At 36.6% G+C, this 23,276-nt stretch overlaps 3 protein-coding genes across 3 annotated transcripts; 1 reads left to right on the top strand and 2 right to left on the bottom strand.

Moving 5' to 3' along the window:
• The first annotated feature begins 1,759 nt into the window (after positions 1–1,759).
• On the top strand, positions 1,760–3,154 carry LOC110095326 (pentatricopeptide repeat-containing protein At1g77170, mitochondrial-like). Its single transcript, XM_020820831.2, has one exon. It carries the CDS (start codon positions 1,760–1,762, stop codon positions 3,152–3,154), a length of 1,395 nt encoding a protein of 464 aa, XP_020676490.2.
• A 1,042-nt stretch (positions 3,155–4,196) lies between these two features.
• On the bottom strand, positions 4,197–10,814 carry LOC110095318 (protein unc-13 homolog). The gene is made up of 5 exons (XM_020820815.2): positions 10,222–10,814; positions 8,138–9,004; positions 6,500–6,955; positions 5,527–5,719; positions 4,197–5,451 (listed from the first exon to the last, which is right to left on the bottom strand). The coding sequence occupies exons 1-5, from the start codon at positions 10,750–10,752 to the stop codon at positions 4,529–4,531; spliced, it is 2,970 nt and encodes a 989-aa protein (XP_020676474.1). The 5' UTR covers positions 10,753–10,814; the 3' UTR covers positions 4,197–4,528.
• Positions 10,815–15,687: 4,873 nt separating this feature from the next.
• On the bottom strand, positions 15,688–19,991 carry LOC110095306 (dynamin-related protein 5A). Its single transcript, XM_020820787.2, has 8 exons — positions 19,522–19,991; positions 19,108–19,299; positions 18,812–19,018; positions 17,975–18,403; positions 17,661–17,888; positions 17,376–17,571; positions 16,599–17,271; positions 15,688–16,031 (listed from the first exon to the last, which is right to left on the bottom strand). The coding sequence occupies exons 1-8, from the start codon at positions 19,891–19,893 to the stop codon at positions 15,845–15,847; spliced, it is 2,484 nt and encodes an 827-aa protein (XP_020676446.1). The 5' UTR covers positions 19,894–19,991; the 3' UTR covers positions 15,688–15,844.
• Between the last annotated feature and the right edge of the window lie 3,285 nt (positions 19,992–23,276).

Raw genomic sequence — 23,276 nt, 5'->3', positions numbered from 1 at the left:
AACGGCTTTCTGATTAAAAAGTTAAAATTTTTGTATTAGAAAGTCGTTTTAAGAAGCAGTTATAAAGCCGTCCAAAACGAAGCCTAAATGTGCTCATTTTCCATATATATAACTATAAGATCTGAACTATAACAACAAATCATGACATTTTTTTCATATAAATATGATTTGGCATATATTTATCAATTTTTTAGAAAATATGGATAAAAATAAGAAATATTTGGTAAAAATTTAAAATGATCATATAAATATGTGAAGTATAATTAGAGCAATGACATTAAAATTTATACTGCGAAAGATTTTGAAATATCATAAATTTTGTAAGTTTTAATTAAATTAAATTTTAAAAATACCAAACAAATAAAATTATTGAAAAAAAAAAATAGTGTAATGGTAGGCTATCATGAGCTAAACAATTTTTTCTATTGGCTTGCATAGTAAAAATAGCTCTAACGTGCGCGCGCTCACACACACTCTCTCTACCTTTCCCTTCTCCTCCATGACTTTAAATAAGCTTAAAATGAGGTGATTATGGAGATTATGGAGGTTTGATTTAAAGTTATATACACAACAACAACAACAATAACAACAAGTCTTTATCCCACTATAGAGGGTTGGCTACATGAATCTTCTTTTTTTTCCATTGTGCCCTGGTAAAAATTAATTTCGCATTTAAATTTGATAAAGAAAGATCATCTCTAAAATTTTCTAACCAAGTCTTTTTAGGTCTACCTCTACCTTTCTTAATATAAGTCAAATCTAATACATCTAATTTCGTAACCGGGTCATTGGAAGGTCGCCGTTTTATGTGACCAAACCATCTAAGGTGACACTCTCTAATCTTATCTTCCACTGGAGCTACTCCAATGATTTAATATATGCTAATTTCTAAAAGAGTTTCAATTGAATAAGCGGCCTCTAATATATTCTATTTTGTCATTAACAATGATTTAATTGAATAATTATCCTTTTTATAATGACCTCAAACAGCTTTATTCTTTATCTCCTTACATTTTTTTTAATATTATTATGGATGTTTTCCCTTGTTTCATGAATTTATATGTTCTTACTAATGCCGAAAAGGGAGTTCCCTCTAGAAATGTTATGCATACTCATCTTTTATATACCAACTACCTCTTATTTAAAGAAACCATTACCTCTAACCAAAACTATTTGGCAAACTCCTTGAATATCTTTAGATCATGGGATTAATGCCTAAAAATAAAATGTTCTATTTGCTTCTCCAAAACCTATATATATGCATAAATGTTTCATTGTGTTCGAATGATACTCAGGTTTCGTCTGGGATGGCTTTCTTGGTGCCTTAAAGCACCTTTTTCTGTATAAAATATTTAATTTTTAAACTAAAAAGCTATTTTTAGAAGCAATAAAAAACAATCACAAACAAAGCCTCAATCTCTTCATTTATTTCAATATTTTTTAAGAACTCAATTCCTTTAAAAAAGATTCCAAAATACATTGATAAAATTTGTGTCAAAATTATATTTTAGGGTGATTTTATAGTTAAAATGATTCATCTTATCATTAGGGACGAATTTCTTACTGATTCTTAAAGCATCTTTTTAATATAAAAATTAAAAATTTTGTTCAAAAAATTAGTAAGAAAGCCGTCCCAAACCAAGCCTTAAATTCAAAAATAAAGAAAAAAAATCAAAATTAGATATACTTACACAGTCACACCCCTAAACTCAACAATCAAACTTATTATTACATACTCCTTTTTTTCATGCCTCTCAAAATGCGCTACCCCCGCTATCTTCCCACCCTTCCATCTTCACCCAACCCCTTCCACCCTCTCCATTACGTCTCCGACCTCCACTCCCCATCAACTACCTCTTCCACCGCACCCGACTCCGAAGACGCCGCCGCCGCCGCCGCCGCCGCCGCCGCAATCCGTCTCCACTCATGCTCCGATCCCTTAGAGCTATCCCAAATCCACGCCTTCGTCCTCCGTCGCAATCTGCTCCACCTCTCCTTCCACTGGAACTCACTCATGCGTGGCTACCTTCGTCTCTCCATCCCTTCCGCCTCTCTCCAACTCTTCCTTCACATGACCCGCGCCGGCACATACCCTGACCACTACTCCCTCCCCATCGCCCTCAAAGCCGCTTTCACCTCCTTTTCTTTCTCCATCGGCCACCAGCTCCACTCAGTCGCCATTAAACACGGACTCTCCCGCCACCAATTCTCCGAAAGCGCTCTCATCTCGCTCTACACAAAAGCCGGCGACTTTATCCCTGCAAATCAACTGTTCGAGGAAAATCCCCACCGAAATCTCGGCTCCTGGAACGCCCTGATCAACAGCTACGCCCAGGCCGGCCACTCCTCCAAAGCTCTCTCCCTCTTCACCCACCTCCGTCGAATCGGTGAGATCCCCGACGAGATGACCTTGGTGAGCATCGCCTCCGCCTGCGGAACTCTCGGCGACATTCTGCTAGCCGAACAGATCCATGGCTGCGCCATCCAAGCCCGAACGACGCTCGACACAAAGCTCTCCAATTCACTCATAGACATGTACGCCAAGTGCGGTCGGACGGATCTCGCCTTGAAGGTATTCGACAGAATGCCTGTACGAGACGTTTCCTCCTGGACGGCGATGATAATGGGTTTAGCGACGCAGGGGAATCCGACATTCGCGCTGGAGCTTTTTCGTCGGATGAAGGAAGAGGGCAGGGTGGCGGAAAACCATGTGACGATGGTGGCGGTGCTCTGCGCCTGCTCGAACGCCGGGCTAGTGGAGGAAGGAATGAGGAACTTTGAGGCGATCGTGGAAGGGAGAGTGAAGGGGGTGGAGGCCACGGAATCGCACTATGGGTGTGTGGCGGATATGTTGGGGAAGGTGGGGAGGGTGAGGGAGGCGGTGGAAATGGTGGAGGGGATGCGGTGGCCGGCGAGTGCGGTGGTTTGGGGGAGTTTGTTGGGGGCATGTGAGAAGCATGGGGAGGTGAGGATTGGGGAGAAGGTGGCGGCGAAGTTGGTGGAGTTGGAGCCATGGAATGATGGAGTTTATGTGGTTTTATCGAATATTTATGCCGGAGAAGGGATGTGGGAGGAGGTGGAGAGAGTGAGGAGATTGATGAGGGATAGGAAGGTGGGGAAGATTCCCGGCTATAGTTTGCCGGATATTTCATGAATGAATTTCGTTTGATGATTTTGTTTAATTGACCAATATGTTGTTGAGATTGGATTTATATATGTTTATTTATTTATTTATTTGGGGTTGGTGTAAAGTAAGAAAATTTTAATATATATTTTTTATAATAGTGAGGAATTTGATTGTAAATTAATGTTAAAATATGGAATGTTTAGTTAACTCGTGTTGTTATGTGATGATAAAAGCATGGAGTACATTTGCTAGATTGGAGACTAAAGGTAGTTGATAAGCGACTTATGTGCTCATAAAGAGGCCACAAAGCCCATCTTGGTTAACAATGACTATGCTTGTATGCCAAATGAAGTTGATAGTCGGCTAGAGGTTAGCGGCCAACAACTTGAGGAGCAACAACTAGGCATTGAGGTGGTTGCGAATAAGCGTCATGACTTGAGATAGTGGGTTGCTTGAGCTGTTCGCATGTCACATACATAAATTTCGAACTCAAGATCTTTTCGTTAATAGTCAAAGTTACCAAGCAATAGACCAATATAGGGGTGTCAATTTCAGGTAACGGGTCTAACCCGGAACTGACCTGACACTATTCGGGTCAACCCGAACTATTTTTACAAACGGTTTGATTTTTCGAACCCGAACCCAACCGGCTTCGGGTCGGGTCAATCTGATACGACCCGAATGACCCTATAACGACAAAAAATTGCTGGTTTTCAGGTAAAAGAATGGGTCATTCTTTGATTTTCAGGTAAAAGAATGGGTCATTCTTTGATTTTCAGGTAAAAAGAAGGTCAATCTCATGTTTTCAATTAAAAAACAGATTTTCAAGTAAAAAATGAGGCATTTGCAGGTTACTGGGTCAACCTGAACCTGACCAATTTCGGGTTTGAGTTGACCCTAACCCAAAATTTCAACTCGAGTTTTTGGGTCGTGTAAAATATTAAGAGAGAGGCTGTCATTTATCATCAACCATGTGACTAACATAATGGCTAATGATCTATCATACTTTATGATAGAAATCAATAGAAACAACTGAAATAATTATTAAATACTTCATATTTCACTTAAATAATGCAAAGCTCAAAACATTAAACGGTTTCAGAAGCTGAAAATATTCACAACCCAAGATCAATTCATTCTTGAAAACAAGATTACCAGCCCAACATAAACTATAACACCTATCAATAAATAAATAAATAAAAACTGAACATTAGTCACTCTATAACTATCTCCAATCCCCAATCTAATTGTAAAGAATGCTTCTCAATTATGGGAGAACAAACCTCGTCGATTTAGCAGTTAGGACCGCAATATCCCGCTTCAGGTCGTAAGATTAGCTGCCACTAAACCCAAAAGAAGCCTCAAACGTCATATTACACAATTACTGTGTGAATGAATAGATTACAGTTTCTTTGGCAGGTTATACATTTTCTTCAGAAACTTCGAAGCAGCTTCATCATTCCGATGGCACAAAACCCTTAAAACCGTATTGGCATCTGTTGGGCTCCAGTGACCTGACGTCGGTGGTAAAGGGAGCTTGGATTTTGCCGTGGCACCGCAAGTCTCTATCATTAAGTGTTTAAACCGTTCAATGAGGCTTTCTGTGTCAATTCGAAAAAGGGGTAGAACACTCTTGACTTGGGCTGCGGCTTTCTCAACCACTTCCACTGGCAACCCATCTCCATCAGCCAAGTAAACATCTTTCAATGCCTTGAAATCATCCTCCAGAATCTGAGAGTCATGGCGAGCGAAAGCACGAGCCGGGCCGCCGGCGAGAAGAACGAGTAGGAATCCGTCGAACGAAGCCTTCATTACGGCAGTTATTACGCGGTTCCGCAGTCTGTCGTGGAGAATGTTGGAAATGGTTCCTAGGTTTTGATCAAGTTGTTTCAGCATAGGATCTATCCTTGAGGCAGAAGTGTCCCCAATGTACAATGAATCCCATAGAACATGGCTCAGATCACTGAAGATCATTTTGTATGCTGCAGTCTCACACAACTGCTGAATCCCTTCTTGGCATGCAGAAAGAGTGAGGTCAAATTTGCTTTCAAAGCCATTTGTGATGTCTGCTTGAGCAGATTCCACGTTCCTTAGACAAGTTTTAATTTTCTTCCCCAGGTTCTCTACTTCTGTTCGGATATGATGAAGGGTGTTCATGCGTAAACAAAACTGTAGTAGACCAAAGGAACCTTCCCCTGTCACTGTTCCAACCTGTGAATTTCTCCTCTGAAGATTTTGTGATTTGTCCTTTTTCTTCCAAATTTTTGATCCAATTTCAACTCTGGTTAATGAAGGAAGCGCAGGAATGAAACTACTTCGTGTTCCTGAAATGAAATTAAGTCTTTAAATGGTGCACATGGTCCATTGGGTGGCAATTTGTAGGCTTAATTCAAACTTACCGCATCCAGACTTGACCTTTGTGGCATAATATTGCAAGCTTTTATCTAGCACAATCATCAAGTCTGGAAGCAAAGCTGGATGGATTGGTATAGGAAGCTGGAAAAATGCATCTATGGTTTCCACAACCGATCGGAGAACTTCCACTGCAGAGGGTGCACAACGCTCCTTATTGGTGCCCTTAGAGTTCCATGCCTGAAATAGATGATTTTACTAACGTTGAAGTATTATAATAGGATTACCTAACCACTACAGCTGGAGAATTAGAATAATAGTCAGAGATTAATCTTATGAACGTAGAACTGAATATGAAAATTAATCAAAATAATATCTGTTGCCTATCACCGCCTAGACATTAAGATTTTGTTCGGGACGGCTTTTTTAATTTTTGTACTAAGAAGCTGCTTTAAGAAGTAATAAGAAAGCTGTCCCAAACAGAGTGTAAGAGATACTAACCTAGCCACAGCACATTGAACTGAACTTGAGCGCACAGTTTTTGGCAGTAGCTGGCATGTTTCAAGTTTGCTTATATATTAACAATCCTCAACTACAATATACAGCACCTAAACCATATCTCTTTAAGTGCTTCAATCTACCAATAGACAGTCAAGCAAGCACACTTCTTTTGAAAAGCAAAATAAAATTTTAAGCAAAACAGATTATTGATATGCATTTGAACATTAACAAGACTTTAGTACACAAATCAATGAAAATTTTAAAACAAGATGTGAAATGTGCTAATAAGGTATTTCAGCTGCTTATTGAACTCACTTTTGAAAGCATTGTAAGGGAATCAAATAGAGTCAATGAAAGAAAGAGTTTGTGTTTAGATCAACATTAATTTTGGTAAGCAAACATTTAATATGTAACCTAATTTAATGTATGGATACGTAACATGTAATATATTTCGTGTTTTAATATTGTGTAATAAATACCTTTTCTGATTGAATAACAGAAATTGATTCAGTGTCATACCTCCTGCTGCAAGTTCTTGTCAACGCACTCCTTCAGCTTATCCACTCTAACTTTCAACCAAGCTTTTGTAAGATTGGCGATTACAGATTCGGCCTCATATGGAGGCATCTCACGAATGAGTCCCTTACCACCATCTTCACTATCAACGGAATCTTCAACAGCAATCTGCACAAGGTCTTTCTCTAATTTGTCTGCCGCTTTTAGTACTTGGACAGAATCTATAGTTAGATCTGTGACACTAGATATAAATTGCTTCAATTCATTTCCAAAACAAGAATGAAGAGTAGCAACAGCAACACCAGCTGCAAGAGGATGCCATCTCTTTAGTATTGGGCTAAAAATGTTTTTCTCCTTGTTTGCTAGATCACCTGTGTCCTTTGCAAGTATTGCAAGAACTGGCACTGAAATGCTCTGATTTTTAGCTGAGCGCCTGTTTGAGTCTACCTTCTCCATTATCTAAGGAATTATGAATCAAAATAGATCATCAATATACATTTCTATGACTTATAATAGTCTGTATAGCTGGCATTAAAGATCAACTAATACAACATGATCTATCTGTACAACACACTAAGCTGTATTTAATATCAAAAAAGAAAACACATCAATTTTGTGTGCAAATAAACTGTGTGCGCTGTATATGCATTCATATTAATAAATAGATACAATAAGAGAAATTTGGTATTAAAGGCTACTCAGCATGAAAGTACGCACAAGGCAATTTTAGGATTATCTGGTCAGAATGAATGCTTTCACATTGACTAATAGAATAATGCACCATAGTCATTCGAACAGTAATCTCTAGTAACTAGCGACTAGAGGACCAAACAAGTCTTATTCATAAAGGAGTAAAGGACCGCTCTACAAACAATTCAGATAAAAGTATGACTGGGTCACTCAAACGGTTCAAGGGACCACTTCCAGTTAAAAAAAAAAAAAGGGCCACCTTAATGCCACAACTGTAATATATGTGACTTTATGCATGGATATTGGAAATATTCATCTGAAATTCATTAATCATTCATATAACTATCATACGAATTAATGTAATATACTTTAACATCTTAAATACTTTAATTTATTTTAAATGGTCCATCACTAATTCAATCAATCCACCATATGACTCATGACCTAACAATCAAATACCTTAACCAAATGAATGTCAAGTGCAAGTGTAATAATTAAGAAATAAAAATTATATGTATCATTTAAACCTTTGACATTTTGATTATTTTTTTTAAATGTGTGAGAGGGAAAAAAACTATAACTTATATTTACCAAATGCATCTTTTTTTCACTATGCTTACATAATTTAAATTGCATGCTTTGACACATTCCCCATACAATGTTTAATTGCAAAAGACCCCAAAAATTGCAGGGCTCTTGAGCTCTGATAACGATACACTACTACAGGAAAGAAAAGAGAGCATGGTTAATGAAGAAATGAAACCTGAATCCAACCATCTTTAAGTGGCATAGAGGCCCTAAAGCTTACTGGGAATTGTACAATAGTTAAGTATCATTTCTCCTTAATAAATAAATAAAACCATGAAAACAGGAATAAAAAAAATAACAGCAAACTGAATCTATTAAGGTTTATAGAAAGTTTTATGATCTTTAAAATGGATCAGGATTTACTTGAGCAAAAGATGTTCTAAGTGATGAACGAATGTAAGTGTCTATTCTACTACGAGCAACATCAGCTTCTTCTCTTCTCTTGCGACGATATTCATGAGAGATGTCTTCCACCATTATCTTGGCAGATGACACCCCTAAAGAGACAATATACTCCATGAATTCAATGTTAGTAACACTGAATGTGTCATGGTAAGTTAGAAGTCTTTTCTCTGTCCATCCCAATATTGAACTCAAGGTTGAACTGAGTATCTTCGAGTAAACCACATCCTTAGATGATTTGGCATCATTAGAAACTTCCATTAGTTGGTTATCAGCTGCCACCAGCAAATCAAGGTCTCTTTGCCCAGTTTTCACAAAGCGATAAAACAAAATCCACAAGAAACAGAGATTATGAAGCATCTGAGTTATTCCTAGGACAATCCAAGTCTTCTTGATCAAATCCATTAAATCATCAATTTCATCTATTATAGATCCTTCCTCATAATCAAAACATGCTTCTAACAGCACGTGGTACAGATGCAGATTCAGGGGACTGCCATCTGCCCAGTGGTATGCATCAGAAGAAAATCCATCTGCTGACCTGCTAGCTAGGGGCATTACAGCACTACGAAGAGCCTGCATTGATTCTGAATTCTTTCCAGTCTCTATTGGCCTCTCTGAAGCTCCACGTATGATCTGCCTAAGCCTTTGGGACGAGACATCTGATTTATCTAATGCAATGAGAGGGTGTAGGAGTAATCCAGCCTCAAGAAGCTTCAAATTTCTACTACGCCAAGCTTCATACTCTTGCTGATCGGGAAAATCAGAATTTTTAAATTGCTGCATTAACTCCAATGGCAAAATGATGGATTCTACACGTCTCCCAAGCTGTCAAAAAGAGAAGGTGGAAAGGTCAGGACAAGGAATCCATAGAGCTTACTATAAGTCATCTTGGGATTATTATCATACTAAAAAAGAAGACATCAAAAGACTAAGTATTGTCATAATATTTTTAAATCCAAACAATCTATACAGGTAGAGAAGAGATGAGATGTATGGTTTCAAACTAACTTTGCTTTAAGCATAATGAAAGATGATAGTTTTAAAACACAAATACTCACAAAAACACTCCATGCATACAACAATAGAACAAGAGGAATTACAAAAAAAAAGATAGATTAAAGAAGCTAATTTCTTCAAAAAATCCAGGCCAACAAAAGGCCAAGGTATGAGCTATATGCAAACCAGAACAAATTAAGTGATAATAGAATATATTAAACACAGTGGGAATTGTTACGTAGTGTCAATAAAACAAAAACCCCCAAAAATTCTCACCTATTAAAATAGCATTCAACTCTGACATAATGCACGATAAGTCGTGGGTTTTCTCCTTAAACACATTGTGAAGCCGTCAAAGGGTACAAGTATATTATTCACAGTATTGGTAACAATCATATAGACACCAAGGGTCAAAAACAGTTCAGCATAACAGCTTGTTAACAGAAATATAATTGATTAATGACTGCACTAGATACAAGCAGAATGATGAGAAAAACGTGTCATTTTATGAACTGGATAAAGGCACCTAAGGAACTAATAGTAACTCAGCTGTTAGAATGGACATACTCCTCCCAAAGACTTAACATGGTTTAGGGTTTAGGCAAAGAATCCATTGTAATTTTTTATCATCCAACTTCCAGGAGAAAACCCTTCAAAATGGCAATCAAAGAGCAACTCACTGATTTCTATATATCACATATGAAGCCCCACAACCATAGTTAACTGTGATAAAAAAAAAAACAAGTTGAAAAGGTCAAAAAGAACTGCAAAAAACCTCATAAATAAAAAAGGGAATAACCAGAAGAACAGAAAGATGGTCAGAAAATCGAAACAAACCAAAACATGAACTAATGCCCCACATTCACATATGAAGCCCCACATTCAATTTCAAATAATTAAAAAAAAAAATGAAGTAATGTCATTAGAAGCATCAATGATTTGAGTGAATCCAAAACTTAGATCCAATTGGTAAAACAGAGCAAACCACTTAAAGGAACGAATGTTAGACGAAATGTGAGAAACGCAATACCTACAACGTAGCTCACCTGGCTAGCCGAGATCCTGAGCAACCCTCGCCGGATCCGCGAATCAGTTTGCTCAGACGCTCTCATCTGCACCCTCATGAGTTCCCCAATTGTCATTGGCTTCTTCACCGTCCTGGAGGGGCTACTCTCTTTCCCGGAGCCCCTCTTCGACGACTTCATCCCCAACGCCTTCTTCATCTTGCTAGCAGCCGTCGAAGTTAAAGATCTCTGCATCGACGGCGACGCCGACATCGACGAAGCGGACGACAACGATCTCTCCGCCGACGACGGCGTCGTCGATCCGACCGCTCTCTCCGAAGACGAAATGTATGTTAGCGGCTTTCCAGCCGTGTTTCGGCACGCCGCAACAAAGATCTCATACGCCGTCTCCCGAAGCTCCTGATCGGATAACTTGCAGCCCAATTCACCAAACGGCAAGGGGAGAGACTCCGTCGAGCTCCTCTCCGTCAGCGACATGGAGGAGAGCCGCAAGGAATCGCCCGATGATTCCCTCCCCAGGGTTCCTGATCTCTCTCCCAACAGCGAAGTCATTCAAGGTTTTTTGATCCTTCTGTCTCAGCTACAGCGAGAAGTGTAGAGAGAGAGAGAGAGAGAGAATATGATAAGGACAGTGGGAAAGAGAATATATATCGTTTATGACGTATTAGGGGGGAGAAATAAAGCTTAAAACTTAAATACGAAGAGCAATTAAAGGGACTTTACTTGACCCACGCAAATTGTGATTACACCCACCGCCACCATGGCATAAAGGTTGAGCAAATAGACGGTGTGTTTCTGGGTGTAAAACAAGATTACTTTTTGTTTACTATTTTTTACTGGATTTTAAGCGATGATTATGGAATGTTTAGCGTGCAGATTGCTACAGAACTGCGATGGGAATATCGGAAATACCCTTTACCCAAGAAGATCAATTGTATTAAGCATTGGGGCATTTTAGACATTTAAAAGGCTCCTACCTCTGTCGTTAGCGGGCAAAAATTATAGTGGACAGTAGGAATAATTTTGAATTATTGATGGCATAAACTCGCATCATGTAATATCTGTCGTAAGATTTCTGTCTACGTTTTATGTGTTGTGGTTGGAGATCTTAAAATTAGTGATAATTTTTTTTTTAATTAGTGATATATTTAAAAAAAAAATAGTGATAATTTAAGTTTTATTTGAGATAGTTCTTTTGATATTTTGTAAAGCTATTTTTTAGTATAAATATTTTTGTTAAAAAAATAATTAGAAAATTGCTTTAAAAAATATTAAGAAAGTTGTTACAAACGAAGTCTTAAGCTTTGTTTGGGACAACTTTCTTATTGTTTCTTAATGCAGTTGTTTAGTACAAAAATTCTAACTTAAGTACTATAAAATTGCTTTAAGAAGTAATAAGAAAGCTGTCCCAAACGAAACCTTAGGTTCACTTTGGAACAACTTTTTTGTTGATTTTTAAAGCAACTCTTTAGCGTTGTACCGAGTTTTTTAAAAAAAATCGGTATTGCGCTGTTTTGGTCTAAAACCGAACGTAGAGGAGCGTATGTTCACTGAATGTAATAAAAGTTCTAGTTTATGATAGCTTTTTTATTGCTTTTTAAAAGTAATTTTAGTACACCATATTTTTGAAAATTCCAAACCTTATTTTTCTTCATTTATCAGTGTCGGCTTATGCTTCATTAATTTTTTTGAAATTTTATAGTAGAAAATCACTTTAGAAAATAGTAAGAAAGGTGTCTCAAACAAAACCTTTGTTCTTTTTTAGATTTGTAGCTCATATTTTCAAAGTCATTTAAATGTTGAGTTGTAACTTTAATTGATTTTTCATTTGACCACATCTAATTATTATCTATAGTTAATGAAATTAGGCTAGCTTTGTTCCTAAATTAAAAAAATAATAATTTTGCCAAAAGCCAACTGTAAAAGTTAGTTTTATATAAAACACCCTATTTGGAAGAAAATTAGTAAATAAATAGATATGTTTTAAAGCTTACATAATAAACGGATGGTCGGCGCATTTATGATTTATGACAAGCAAAATGTTTTTACTAATATGAAGATTTTGCAAATATTTTTTTATCTTAGCGGCACTTTGATTTGTTGAAAAAGTATATTTATGATATTTTCAAATTATTTGAATAAATATAAATATTATTATTATTATTATTTAATTTGAAATAAAATGAATTCAGTATAAAATCTAATGTTAGTGATGGCCGATCGCGATGGATGGCAGAGGCTGGCAGTGAGTTGCAGGATACGAGCTGTGGCAAAGACAACATCAATTATAATGAATTTGCAACATATTTAGAACTCGGTCAAATCATAACATATAATCACATATCATAACAATTACATAGCATGCAATGCAATCTAAGACGAAATACTTTCAAAATCTCCTACATTAACAACATATCACCAATATTTGCTTCAATGAGTAGCATTTTCAAAATCTCTTACATTTCACAATAAATAATGACTTCATTAGTAGAAAGTGTCATGAGGACATGGCTTGTAATATTACAACTAAATTCATAAGTACTACATCTAAATCTATGATAAAATTTCATATACTGATATGTATAATATTCTAAACCTAAATTTAGTGAAACAAGTGATTTTGATTGGACCCGTAATTTCTAAATTTTTTGCCTCCAAAAGACACATCATAAAAGAAATTAAGCACCATTAATATATAAAAGAAACTCACAATTTGTCACAACTACTATAATGAGTTGAAAAGTAAATACCATATGTTAATCGATGCTTAAGAATGTGTTTGTCATATTACTTAGTGTGTGCTTAATATGTGAAAAGGATTAGGAGTGACACAATCAATTATGGCAATCTACTAAGCCAAAGTGTGTGGGTGGCAATGTCATGTGGGGGTTTATGGGTGGCCAACTATGGTTGTGGAAGGTAAAGAAGGGAGGAATTTGAGAGAGTGCTCACATGACATGTTGTGGACATAAAAATGGGTTGTGGAGAGAATGGAAAGGTATGAAAGAGAAATAAGACAACAAGTTAAGAGTTTATAATAAACGAATAAATAAAATAATTTCAACTCTCAACAAAAACGATTGGTCGATCACCAAGGCAAAATCAAGAAAATATTCATAAGCAATGTCCTCAGGATAAATGCCCTAATTACATGCCCTAATAACAAAAAAAGATTCACTTACATTATCGATTCTAGAATAATTACCCTAATCATATCATCAATCTCATATATATCTTCGTTTCTTAATTATATTGATAGCTTAAAACAAAAGCGGGAGGTGGTTGGTCTGTTTCAGGAAACTAGATGACCAATTTTCGGATATTAGCTACAATGTAGATTGTCCGCTTCACTTACATGGGTGAGTCGGATTTTGAACTCCTTGAAAGGTATAAAGAAGCCCTTGATCATCTTGACCACTTGCCTATGATTCCTTAGAACTATGGGCTAACAATCCATATGTTGTTAGAAGTGGATCCTTGAATTGTGAAAGGTATTTTGACCAAACCCCTCATTGATTGTCCCTTTGACTTGAAATGAACCAAGTAGTTATGTGATGTGGTCATTCACTTAGGCTTCGTTTGGGACAACTTTCTTATTGCTTTCTTAAACAATTTTTTAGTACAAAAATTTCTTCAACTAAAAAATTTTGTACTAAAAAATTGCTTCAGAAAATAGTAAGAAAGCCGTCCCAAACAAAATCTTAATGAGTTAAAAAGCCTATTTTTCATATATAACCATTTCTATCTTACAAATGTCATATATGTTGCCAAGAAAATAAGACATTTAAAAGAAATATGTTAATTGTCCAAATTAAAAACAAGCACATTTGATTATATATCCCTCCCTACCCTATATAACCATTTCTATCTTACAAATGTCATTATGTTCCCATTTTGTTATCTTCTCTTTCACCTTAGTATCAGCTGGACAAAAATTTTCTTCTTAGGATATTAAAAATCTTGAGCCAAAGCTGAAATAAGACAAGAACAAATAATTAACAGTCTTATTTACAAATAACTCCAATTTACTTTAAGTTCATGATGGCGCAACCATGGCTTTGATTTTCCAGGAATAATGAAGTCAAGGTTGACACTTCAATTTCTGCTTCCTGAAGCTAGAAAACAACCATAAAATTTACTACAGATCTAAAATATTTGCACCAATAAGGTTTCGTTTGGAAAATTTTTCTTATATTTTTTAAAGCAGTTTTTTAGTACAAAAATTAAGTACTAAAAAAATTGCTTTACAAAATAATAAGAAAGCCATCCCAAACAAAACACAAATCACAAATCACAAATCACAAATGAATGTCTTGTTAAGTGATGTTAACCACATTTGATCATCTAAAAACTCCAAATAGTGCCAATTGCCTAGCAGCAGTAGTTTACATATCTAACACCCAAAACATTAATATTATATGTCTACCATCCATATACAACTTTAATATCAAATATATCACTCCTATAATTCATTTATATCATTCATACCATCCTATAAACTTTAATATTTCATTTCAAACACCTAAATTTGTTCTATAGGTGATAGGCATGTAATATTAATGTTTTAGATGTTAGATATGCATATAACATGAAATAAAGTGGTATGTATGTAAATCTCCCTTTTCTTTATTTATTGTTTCCATTATGTATTGCAGTATCATTTTGACTCAATAGTAACCTATTGAATTATTTTTTTCTTAATCTTTTGCTTTTTGATATGCTCTTTTTATTTTTATCAATAAATTCTAAACTCTGCAGTTGATAAATTATAAAATTTTATATTTTATTGGGTTGGATTCAGTTATCCGGGTTGCCAGCTGGTCGAATCTGGTCCACCTTTTTGACCCATTTATGAACAGGTTGGGTAGGTTAACTTCCCGTTGGACCTGAATCCCACCCATTAGCATGCTTTGACACCTCCTTATTGGTAACATGGGCATAAATTCCTAATTGTTTTTTAAAATCAACAGTCAATAGGGAACATGGGCACAAATTTCACTCATGACTGCTCCCATTCCCCAACCCATTGAAAAGAATGACCATCCTACTCATAATGAGGCTGTAGTAATGCCAAAATACCTTGCAGTGTTGGTACGCCTGTAAAACATATCAGACCATAAAAAGCTGGCAAGACAAATTGCATACCAAAAAATGCAAAAATATGAGATCTTGACTTTCCATATGGTGATTGGATAGAGTTTGAAGGCCTGTGGCACGACCGATTCTGTGCGGACACCGGATGAGAGAATCGTCCGGTTTCGTGCTTGGTAACGAGCGGTATCGAGTGCGGTATCTTTTTTGGGGCGACGTGGCACATTTTTATTGGTCTCCGGACAAATCCGGACCAGCATGTAATAATTCAAATCCGGACTCACACGTAATAATTTTTTGTGGCACATGATGCTTAGTTCACTTGTGAAAGGAACCATTTATGAAGCACAAACATTTTCATCAAATCACATTAGATAGAGTAAAAAATTTAGCATGAGTAACAGGAAGGTGAGGACATCTTAAAACAAAATGGACAAAGAATATCCATAGAATGCTCAGATGGAGAATATGCTAGGCCATATTCAATTGCTTACCAGGTGCCTATACATTGAAATGACCGATTTGCAACTTGAGGGAAAGAATCTGGTCACCATCATAAAGCCCGAGCTATGTTCTTGAACTCGTTCAAGCAAGATTGTAAGATCTTTTCCCTCTTTTGAAGGGATTGCCGTTCATTTTGAAGGACATCAATGGCGCCAGGTGCTACAAACATGTCCATAAAATTTTCATCTGTCACAGCAAATAGCTCCAAACCAAGCGCCACTATCAACCGTTCTCGACTGAAAATCAAATTAACATGAAAAAAATGATTATTATATTTAAATTAGAGCATTAATGGATATATAAATAGATTAACTACTTAATGGTGCAGGATTGTAAAAGCTTTTGAGGCCTAAAATGTTTATTAACAGCTGCAGGTGCAGAACTAGCTATAATTTTTAGGGGGCAAACTTATAAGTAACTGTTGGCAGATATATCGGGGGTCCAAGGGGGCAGCGCCGCCGGAACAAATTTTGATTTACTATTTCTCTTTGTATTTGGTTCATCGTTTCCTGACAATAACATCTCTACATAATGTATTTAATTATACTCGGGGCAATTGCCTAAAAACCTTGTAATAAAGACTAAAAAATAGACTGAGGAGACAAATTACCTAAAGAAGCATATTTATATTAATTTTAGGGGGGGAATTGCCCCCGGGCTCAAGGGGGTTCCGCACCTGAACAGTTCATTTATATGTAGAAAATCAAGGAAAAAAGTATGAGAGAAATCCTTTTAGATGCATCAAAAATAGATTCTTTTGTCAAAGAAGATGAGATATCCTAAAAACTGACTTCAAAACATACCATGGAGTGAGGAAACCAGAATTTAAGGCAGAGGAAACACTTCTCTCAATGAGAACCTCACGAATTCGTGCAAAGTGTTGAGCTGCTAGAGAGCAAATATCAGTATATGAAGAGCCTGATTTAGCTATATCACCGAACACAAAGCTAGAATTCTGGTTTCTGGTAGCATCTGAAATCCTTCCATTGGTAACAGTTCTTGCTTGGCGTTTTCTTCCACCGATATCCAAACAATTCCCATTTTCCTTCTTCCTAACCCCTAAAACGGCATCAACTGGCAGATCTGGTGAAGGTGTCTCAGGAATTGTCATTTGACTCTCTTTTAGTGCCTCTCTAGACTCCATTTTTTTTCCAGGTGTTGTGTTCTGTTGATCTTTAGGTGGTACATTTTCCTGGTCCATCTGTTCTTGTGCACCTGTTGATTCTGACAGATCAAGGAAGTATGAGATGCTTTGAATCTGGTTGGATCTAGGATATGAATTTGAACCAGAGCCAATCCCACCTAGGAAGTCGGGTTCATAGCACACTTGAGAGTATGGGCTAGTTACAGAATCAAGGTGATGTCGCACTAGCTGCTTGCAATGCTTAGAGAGACCATTAACAAAGCTATTGTAAGAGCGTCTTAAAGCAGCGTGAAATCCAATATAACCATCCATATCTCCATTTTTTTGCCAATCTATACAACAAAACAACTACAAAGTTAATATGATGTCATGAAAACAAAAGTTACAAAAGAGAATGATGAATGAATCTGTAACATTATAGAATAGAACTACTTACAGTCAAAGTCATGGCTGCGGTTTCGCTCCACCGCCAAATCAAAGAGGCTCCTCAAAACAAAAGCAAGCCGCTCGCAGGCAGTATCCAGAATAGGAGCAAACCATGCTCGTGCAGCGGCGCGTGCTATCTCAGCAGCTGCCTCTACTATTCCACCACCACCGCCTCTGCCAGCATGGGCAAGTAAAATATTTGCCACCTGGTTCATGGTTAATAAGACTGAATCAAATTTCCAATAACATACAAGAGTAGACAAGAATTCCCAAATAGACAATCAGCTTATACTACCTTCTCCCTCGAGACCGGTGGGCATTCAATCGAGTATGTAGCACAGCGAAACTCATGCATTACTCTCTCAAATGCTGCACCACCATATAATCTAAGGTTAGAATTTGGAGGCTTCACAACTGCAATGACACCTGGCCAGCTCCCAAAACCACTCTCTTGCTGTTCTTCAACAGTTGATTTTCCCCACTGCTCGGGAGCTGGATCTGCAGCACCATCTATCAATGCACCCTTCAACAAAAATTAACATTTATTTCGACATGGAAGTGTTGGAAATAGAGGAAAAAAACAAGAAGTGGATCAAAAAGCATTCATACCACATGAGTGCAGATAGAAGCTGCATGAAGCATTGCAGACTTTCGAAGGTGGGAGATATCAGAAGTGGCCTGTAACTTGTACTCTATTCGACCTAACTCAAGAGAGACTTCACTGCAACGCTGCTCTAGTAATGCCAGTGTTGCTGGAGCAGCTTCTTTGTACCTCTTCTGGAGTTCGCATTCCAGAAATTTTCTGAGACAACCAAAACCAATAAATGGTTCAAACTTCTCTTCATTGAATCCTCCTTTTACATTCTGACGCAGATGGTGCAAGACATCAAGGTCCACCTGAGAAATTTGCCTACGGAACTCCTCATTAGTGACCATACCCCTATCCTTAGGAAGTGCAACAAAAAATGGGTGGGTGTTATCTCCAAGATAACCACTAGCACTCAGGTAGCGATCAACTTCCCAGCTCTCAGTAAACTCCTGCAAGCATTTTGATCAACTTTATCAGTGCTGTGATTTTAGCTTTAAATTTTAAAAAATTTAGAATAGATTGTTTGGTCAAGCCATGAGCCAAAGTTTTGGCTCTATCTGACTTTCAAGCCAATTTATATATATGAGTGTAAAAATGAATGTTGAGCTAAGAATTTGCAGTAGAAGAAAAAAAAATTAATCAAGATCAGATTGATTTTTGACTTGGACTAAATTCAGATAAAAGTTAATGAGTAATATCAGGATCAAATCAATATCAAATTAAGCCAAATTTTACTAGACTTGACTTGTCTCAACTCAATATCAGATCAAATGGTTGGAATGGCTTGAGATCGAATAATTAACAAATCTAACCTTTTTGAAAACAAATTTTTTTGAAAAAGATTACCACAATTATACCTTCAGGCGGTTGTCAAACTTGGAGACAACAATTATGGTTCTTTTGAAAGTGGGATCAATTTCCTTGATAGAATCTAACCAGAGAGAAGAGCACCATTCAACACTGCTCTGTTGCAGGAACAGGAGAAGGCGGTGTGGAGGACTGGCTAAAGACTTCACCATTGATAAAATCTCAGTAGGTGTATTTTCTGGCTCACCTTTCTTCGCCTGAAAAAACGAAGTTTGAATGAAAAAAAGAAAAAAAAAAATCCGTAGATTGCTTCTTCCCTTTAATAGATTGTAATTAAGAAAATCACCTTGAGAACAAAACCAGGAGTGTCGATGATGGTGAGATTGGGGCAGTGGGCATACTCAGCTCTCATGACGATTGGCTTCGAGGAAACTGCAGCTCCAATCTTCTTTAGATGCGCCTCAGTGCGGGATCGGATTAGGTCGGCAATTGCAGTACCCAAAACCACTGGACATCCGTACTCCTCTGAGTCTTCATCCTGAAAGAACCCGATTAATCCAAGATTCCAAGTTTAGTAACTAAAGAATACGGTGCAAACCATGGCAAAAGAAAAAAGATCAAATCTTTGGACACTATATTCCACCACAATAGCGTCCAGAAGAAAACCCTAAAAATGGGTAATTTTTTCAAGAATCTAATTTGCACGAAGCCTTTAGATCTAACGGACATGGAAAAACCTAGTAAAATTTAAGAAAGGAACCTGGAAGCGGCATCTGGGCTCGAGGGACGTGGGGTCATGGACCATCTGGAGGACGAGAGGGCGGCGCGTACCCATCTCGACCTCACGGACGTTAAAACGGAAGCCCAGTAAAGCCTCGAGAAGCGAGCTCTTTCCATCGGATTGGCCACCAACAGCAACAATCTCCGGGATCGGAAGCTTCTCCCCGAAAGCGAAGGCTGCAGCCTGAAGTCGGTTGTAGGCTTCAAACCTGGACTTGAAATCGGCCGATGCGGCCGAAGAATCTGCGTTGGCACTGTGGCTCGGCTGCGCAACTCTCCTTGCGGCCGCGGAGTGGGATTTTGGGTTCGGAGTCTTGATGGGGGTGCTGGTGGTGAGAGCGTTGGCGGCCATTAGCGCGAGCGAGGACAGGTGAGGGGAGGAGAGAGTGAGAAAAAGAATTGAAATTTGAATGGGGAGAGGGGAGGAAGAGCGACAAACTAGCCGTTTGAAGATTATTTTAAGCTCGTTCCTAGGGTATGTTACCCATTACCAATCTCCGCCGTCCAAGTGCTTGGAACGGTGGAGATGAGAATCATTGCCCATTTAAATAACTTATTTATCACTCTGAATGCAATATAACAAATATTTCTATTAAGTTTCTTTAAGGGGCTGTTTGGCAACCAGTGGGATTTAATTTTAGGTGGATTTAATAAATCTTATAAATTCGAATTTAGTAAATTCGAAATGTGTTAAATTCTGAAAATTATTTGGTATGTCAAATATTAAATCCTGTTAAATCCTGAAAAACTGTTTGGTAACATATATCAAGATTTATGGCGGTTATGGATTTAAATTTAAAGATGATATTTATGAAGTAAAGTTCATTGTATAAAACATAATAAAACTAATTTTAATTCATATAAAATGAGCGAGAATTCAATAAAAAGCAAATTACAAACTAATATTGAACAAAGTGACAGATGAAGTATTAAATAAGCTAATTATATTAATATTTAATTACTAATTATATCATTACTTAATCAATTAAATTAAATTAAATTAAATATTAATTTGTGCACTAATTATACTATTAATTAATTTAATTTAATTATTAATTGTTTAAAATATATTAATTTAGTTAAGCAATAATAACTTTGAGGCGTCTAGGGTTGGTTTGCCTTCATCTTTCCTTTTCGTCGTTGCTGTTCGGCTACATTGTTTTGCAGGAGGTGTAGAGTTTGCCTGCGTCGCTACTTCGGCTCCTTCGTGGCTGTTCTTGCGTGCGTCGCTACTTCGGCTCCTTCGTGGCTGTTCGACTTCGTTCATTCGACGACTTTCCCTTCCTTCCAGCCTCCAGGTTCAAAGTTACGACATTTTGATCGGAAGCAACAAGGGGAGCTTGCTGGCTGTGAAGGTTCGCCGGCGATTGTTGAGCTTCGGCGACACGTGCGACGCGAGTAAGTCTTCCGTTACTCTTTAAATCTCGTGAAATCCACTGAACCGAGGGAATTAGTAAATCCGAGATTTAAGTCGTAAATCCCTAAACCTGGGATTTATTGAATCCTGGGATTTAACGCGCATTGTAAAACCGTTTGGCTGGATTTAGCATAAATCCGACTTAAATCCGATGATAAATCCAATACCAAACAGGCCCTATGACTATCAAAGCTACCTTATAATGCTATATTCTAAATTATCCTCGAATATAATTAGGTGGGGATTTTAAAATTTAATATAATGGAGTATGGTGAGTTTAGTATAGAGTTTTTAGGTTCTAAAGACCCATTAAAGATAAAGACAATATATTTTATTAGAGTTGGAGAGGACTTATAGACTTGTGGAATTGGAAATGTTATATGGTTTCATTGGGAAAGTTGCATAGGCTTTATATAGAGATGTATTAGGCTTAAGTAGCCTTTCATAGATTTGATTGAGTTGGGATGAACCACATAAATCCAATTAAGATAGATAGAGTCCATCAATTTAATAGAATTGATCATAAATGGAGAGGAATTTTAATTTAGCACTTGAAAATGAGACTCAATAAAATTATCTTCGAAGAGAGAGGATTTTAGATGTTTCTCTTGACTTGATCTAATTTGATTTTCTGCCAATAAGACTCATCGAGACTACCTTCAATAAGGGGTAGGATTATAAAGGAAACACTTCCTTCAAACCATATTCTCTCTCTCTCTCTCTCTCTATACAAGTTTATATGGACCTTATATAAGTTTATGGCAGTCTAATTGGCCCCATCAAGCATGACTAATCAAATTTTAATAATGTAATAGACATTTTGTACTTGCTTTTACAAAGTAGGCATAGTTAACTATTTACACCAAAATTGAGCTTTAGTTAATCTAAAATGACATCTTAAATCTTATAGTTGAGATACTCTACTCAGAGACTAAGAAATTATGATATGAAAAATAGACAAAAAAATATATATGATCATATGATCTTATGACCTACATCCACTATATATATAGATGGATAGAGTGAAAATGTTTTTATATGAGAGAAGGAAATTATAATATGTGTATATGTTGTGAAAATAATAGATCTGAAAGGGCATATAAATGAAACTTGTATATATAAAGATAAACTTGAGAATTGGATCCATTAAAATAAATATAATTATACCTTCATCATAATTGCACATCAAATTCAAAAATTGGATTAAAATTAATCAAACAGCATTGTCCATTCAAATTGAACAGATAAAAAAAGAGATTTGGTTTACTCATTCAACTTCTATCTTGTAATATAGATATAAATTTTTTTATCAAGATGGCTTAGTATAATGATATCTAATTATCTACATATAAATAGAAGCAAACAAATGCTCAAAAGTTGGACTTTGATGAGAACTTTTATTTCTACTTAAATGTCCTCTACTTATGAGCATTCTCTTCTAATTTTAATAGCCTATTTTTATATTTTGATAAAAAATATTCTAGTTAGGGAATAAATGGGTTGATTTATGCTCTGGACCATTGTTGACTTTCTTTTTATTTTATGAATGTCACTTATGGCTACAAGATTGACTGATTTGTTATTGTCTTCTATTTTTATTTTGATTTTGATATGAAATAAAAATATTTTTTAATATTTTAAATATATATCATCGACCTAATCAACTACTTTATAGACGTCTAACTCCTTGAAGTTATGTAAAAAAGATAAAAAAAAAACTCCTTGAAATTATTTTGAAAGATGCTATTGTGCTCAACTAACCATCCTTAATATCATTTCAATCATTGCACAATCGATAGCGAGGTTACATGCTTATAAAACTGAAGTTCCAATAGGCCAATAATAGAACTTACATCAACAACCATAACCCTAACTTTAACACCATTCATTAGGGCCTTCGTAATGCACAATATCTCCTAGAACTTGACCACATCCACCCCCAAAAGCCTTTGAAGGCTAGTATTGGAGAATTTATTACGCGTGGTCCCCAGATTTCACTAGATGCCATCTGGAAGCGAATTAGGATGCACCACATCACCATTTTGCTGTGTACCGGGGTGATGTGCCCCATCCTAATTTGCCTCTGAAAAGTCCAATGATCGTACATAATAATTTTTCTAGTATTGCCACCACAAGAATGGAACCATAAGTTCACCCTATCATCCTTTGTTAGGCCTACCACCATATACTTCACAATCAGTAGCAAAATATCAAAACTAGGGTTTCAAATTAGAAAGGACAAAAATGACTAATATGAGTGCATGTGATATAATATAACCATAAATAATTGTTGCTAAAAGATTTAAGTGATGTGCAAT

This window comes from Dendrobium catenatum, unplaced genomic scaffold, assembly GCF_001605985.2.
Source record: "Dendrobium catenatum unplaced genomic scaffold, ASM160598v2 fragScaff_scaffold_501, whole genome shotgun sequence".
In the NCBI taxonomy this organism is placed as follows: domain Eukaryota; kingdom Viridiplantae; phylum Streptophyta; class Magnoliopsida; order Asparagales; family Orchidaceae; genus Dendrobium; species Dendrobium catenatum.
This window is presented reverse-complemented; position numbering and strand designations above follow the sequence as displayed.

Excerpts from the sequence above, each read along its gene's own strand:
- LOC110095326 (XM_020820831.2), top strand. The coding sequence starts at position 1,760 with ATGCGCTACCCCCGCTATCTTCCCACCCTTCCATCTTCACCCAACCCC.
- LOC110095318 (XM_020820815.2), bottom strand. The coding sequence starts at position 10,752 with ATGACTTCGCTGTTGGGAGAGAGATCAGGAACCCTGGGGAGGGAATCA. Across the intron at positions 5,720-6,499 it reads ACAAGAACTTGCAGCAGGAG|GCATGGAACTCTAAGGGCAC; the intron begins GTATGACACTGA and ends CATCTATTTCAG. Across the intron at positions 5,452-5,526 it reads AAAGGTCAAGTCTGGATGCG|GAACACGAAGTAGTTTCATT; the intron begins GTAAGTTTGAAT and ends ATTTCATTTCAG.
- LOC110095306 (XM_020820787.2), bottom strand. The coding sequence starts at position 19,893 with ATGGCCGCCAACGCTCTCACCACCAGCACCCCCATCAAGACTCCGAAC. Across the intron at positions 17,272-17,375 it reads CCGCAGCCATGACTTTGACT|ATTGGCAAAAAAATGGAGAT; the intron begins GTAAGTAGTTCT and ends TTTGTTGTATAG. Across the intron at positions 16,032-16,598 it reads TCTGGTTTCCTCACTCCATG|TCGAGAACGGTTGATAGTGG; the intron begins GTATGTTTTGAA and ends TTTGATTTTCAG.